General features: G+C 31.5%; 1 protein-coding gene across 1 annotated transcript; it reads right to left on the reverse strand.

Annotated features, from left to right (window-relative positions):
• LOC106692511 (uncharacterized) lies at nt 1–3,343 on the reverse strand. The gene is made up of 2 exons (XM_014438493.2): nt 3,214–3,343; nt 1–897 (listed from the first exon to the last, which is right to left on the reverse strand). The coding sequence occupies exons 1-2, from the start codon at nt 3,250–3,252 to the stop codon at nt 109–111; spliced, it is 828 nt and encodes a 275-aa protein (XP_014293979.1). The 5' UTR covers nt 3,253–3,343; the 3' UTR covers nt 1–108.
• Nucleotides 3,344–3,698: the final 355 nt, after the last annotated feature.

Below are 3,698 nucleotides of genomic sequence, written 5' to 3' on the forward strand. Positions count from 1 at the left end.
TTATATACTTAAAATAATTTAAATATATTTAAATAGTACAAAAAATAGATCCAATATGCTAGGTTTTATATAATATAAATGGTAAAATGATATAGAGCAATACAAATTTTACATTTGGTAAATATTTTGCTTCTTATTACAGGCATCAGCAACATTTTGGACACACTGGAATACAGAGCTGTCATAGGCCTGTCCTTCGGGGCATTTTTTCCTTTCAATTTTCATATACTGCTCATCTGGCATGAAGACAATGTTATTACAATGGTAATAATAGTGGCAATCATCGGCATCCGGGATGTTAATAGAGCTGTACCTGGTGCAATCTGGTTCGCACAGTTGGCTCGTGGTATTGAGGACGTACATTTCAGGGCAGATGTTCACCACGACCGGAGCGGTATTGGTTGCTTCATTGTTGCAGAAGGCGTAGAAATCAACAAATTGACTGTGTTTGGATTTCTTGACGAGGCTGTTTTCGCAGTTGAAGGTACCGCAGGGTGTCGATTGAGGGTCATCGCACCGTTGTTTGATAGGGTTAAATACTAGCGTAGAAGGGTTGCACTCGAACAATTTAGCTACGTATTTTTCATCACAGAAGTGAAATTTGTTGCAGTCTGTATGAGGGAAATATTGGTTGTTCTTCAAGCAAACGAAATCGTCTGGCTGACCACACCTAGGTGGCTCCAGTTCTGTACAAGTTCCAGAATCAGCATCACACCAAGGTCTGTTGGTTGGGCACGTATATTCTTTAAGGAGTTTCAGAGTCCCGTCACTGTCCGGATGGCACACCCTTACATTATTGCAGTCCTTGCAAGAGAAAATGGACGGGCATGTATCATCATCTTTTAGTGTGACCTCCTTGGCCCAAGAACGATTTGGCAGCCTCAAGCCGTGGCAGACCTGTAATCAGATGGAATCTTGAATTTATTGTGTTGAAAAAAAAACTAGGCAATATTTTTGTAGTTCAAAATCATCACATGAAAATATTGATCATGAGTAATTCTAGGAATTTTTACTACTGTGAAGGATATATTTTTTAATATTTCTGCATCTCTTATCTGATATCATCAATTTCATGCTCTGAAAAATGACGCTATCATAGTTTAATATGTGTCACTCTTAAATAAAATGCCCCTTAGATGTCCTAAATTATTAAGTTGCTGTAGAGCTTATAGTTGTTCGATTCAGAGAGTTAACAGTAATCTGTTTATTTTCATACATTGGACATTTTAAGGTTTAATGTAATTTTAAAAATGTTTTGTAAATGTATGAGCACAAAAAAAATTTCTTTTGTGGAAAATCCTAAGCGTAGGTTTTCAGTTTTTTGGTGGTACTAAGCGGTTTTAGTTGAAAAAATAATGATTGGTATTTATTTTCGTAATTACTTGTAGAATTAACTGGTATTATTATATGAGGGGATATCTTTAGATTATTATAAAAATTGTCTAGCATCTGTATCGCGAGCGTAATAGCTTAATCAAAATATCGGAATAGTGAAAAGTAAAACACGGTAGCAATAAGGTATGGAGGGGATAGCTCCATGAAGAGTCAGTGTGCTCAGGGTTTTGTCCATAGAATCTAACTTTAAAAAAACTTTGATCAACAATCATAATGGTAAGAATTTTTATTTTCTATAGCCTAGGAGGACATATTGAAAAAAAAGATAATAATTGTTAACTTTGATGTACGCAATATTTCGAGTTATGATCCCTTATTTATATATAATAAACATTTCCTGATTTTTTCTAAATAAAAAAATTATTTTTTTTAATTATGACTATTTAACACACGCGTCAACGATTTTCTATTTTTTTTTTTAATTTATCAAACTATTTTATCAAACTTGTAGGTTTTGTTGTCGTCCAATACGTTTTCATAATGAAACTATAAAAAAAAAAAAATGTTTTCCTCCCTCTTTAAAATTTGAGAACAACTATCCACTGGCATATTCTTTGGAGCGCTCCTACAGACTGTCCCAAAGTCAAGAGGATTTTAAGAAAGCATCCCTGTCTATGCTACAATCTGTTTTATTTATTTTAATAAAAATAAAAAATTGTCAGATTTACCACTAGTACAGCAAATTAGTGCTATAATGGATTTCTAACATGTGAAATGCGCGACTGGATAATAAAAAATATTGAATAAAATGTTTACACTGAAGATGACAGGAAGTTCCAAAAGGGTTAGATTTTAATCATACCGAGGATGATTAATAATACTGTCGTCCAGTAGAACAAAGATATTGAAATATTTTCTACGAAAAATTAAAAAAGTTTGAAAACATTATTAAGTTGTAAAATATCTAATTGACGACGATGATTGAAAACTAATAAAATGTCAAGTTCAAAAAAATATTTAGTCATCTATCTGTTAATTTTTTTATTTGTCTGATTTATTAGCTCAGAAAAGAATAATAAAAACAGTGGCTGGTTATTAAAGGATTACTCTTATGGTTAATTGTAGGGCACATGTTCAAAAATAATATAACAAAAGATTTGTGATCTTTAGGAGCGTGATTGTAAATAATTTATAATGTTTCATTTACAATTATAATACAAAACAGATTTTCGTTTGTCATTTGATACAAAATATCGATATCTTCAAAAATAATTTAGTTTAAAATAAAAGTTATTAATTATTTAGTTATGCATGTATCTATTATATCTGTGACCTTTTACCAGGGTAACATCATTCATGTATATACTAATAATTAGTAACTTCATTGTTAGATACGATTAATTACTTGGTAAATAAATAATTTTCAATATTAAATAAGACCAACAAACATTATAATAAATAAAAAAGCTAATGATTTAATAATAAAAAATATCAATAACATAAGTCATAGATAAGTAACAACTACTGATTTTAATGAAATTACATTATATTTTAAAGAAAAAAAAATTGTAATCGACCAGAAAACATTTACGTATGTATATATTAATTTCATGAGGAAAAACTAAAAAGTCTTAAATTGGGAAATAATAACAATGCTATTGTTTGCTATTGATTATAGAATAAATCATAGATCAAAGCGTACAAAATTTATATTAGGAACGAAACTAATTTTTATGAAAACGGCAACTATACTGAAAGTTTTCACTAGTAAAGAAATCCTTGATAAAAAATATTCCAACAACGAATATAACTTATATAATCAACAAATACTGAAATAGTATTAATTATTAAAGGACAGCATGTATATATTTAACTCACAGATACTGTAAAGAGTAAAAATGCAGCGATGTACTTCATTGTAGCTGTGGCTAACTTCGCCTTCGTACTGACAAAATCGACCCTCTGTCGGTACTTATAGGATCGAGTAACCTTTCAGAGATTGTTGATTACACGTCATGATTGATAACGAGATAGCGGCAACGTCTCGCTATATGATAAAATTGTCCAAGCATTACTAATCCTTACTATATATACATATACACACACAAATACATATGTGTGTGAGTGGAACCGGGCTTCTATAATTATTATGGCCGTGAGTCAGCCCTCAGGGTTCAGGAGCCCTTTGGGATCCGCCCAGCCTCATATAGTGGGTACCCTTTATTAGGTAAAAATCTGGTGGTCGAGCGTGATTTTCACCAAATCACCTCCTTGCACAACCCTTGGTAACAGTATTTCCTTACAAAATACTGCACCCCTGACTCTTCATGGGTTATAATAGTACAGATTTAATTTTTAATGTA

Source organism: Halyomorpha halys, unplaced genomic scaffold (genome assembly GCF_000696795.3).
Source record: "Halyomorpha halys isolate HHAL.00 unplaced genomic scaffold, Hhal_1.1 Scaffold5.1, whole genome shotgun sequence".
Classification (NCBI taxonomy): domain Eukaryota; kingdom Metazoa; phylum Arthropoda; class Insecta; order Hemiptera; family Pentatomidae; genus Halyomorpha; species Halyomorpha halys.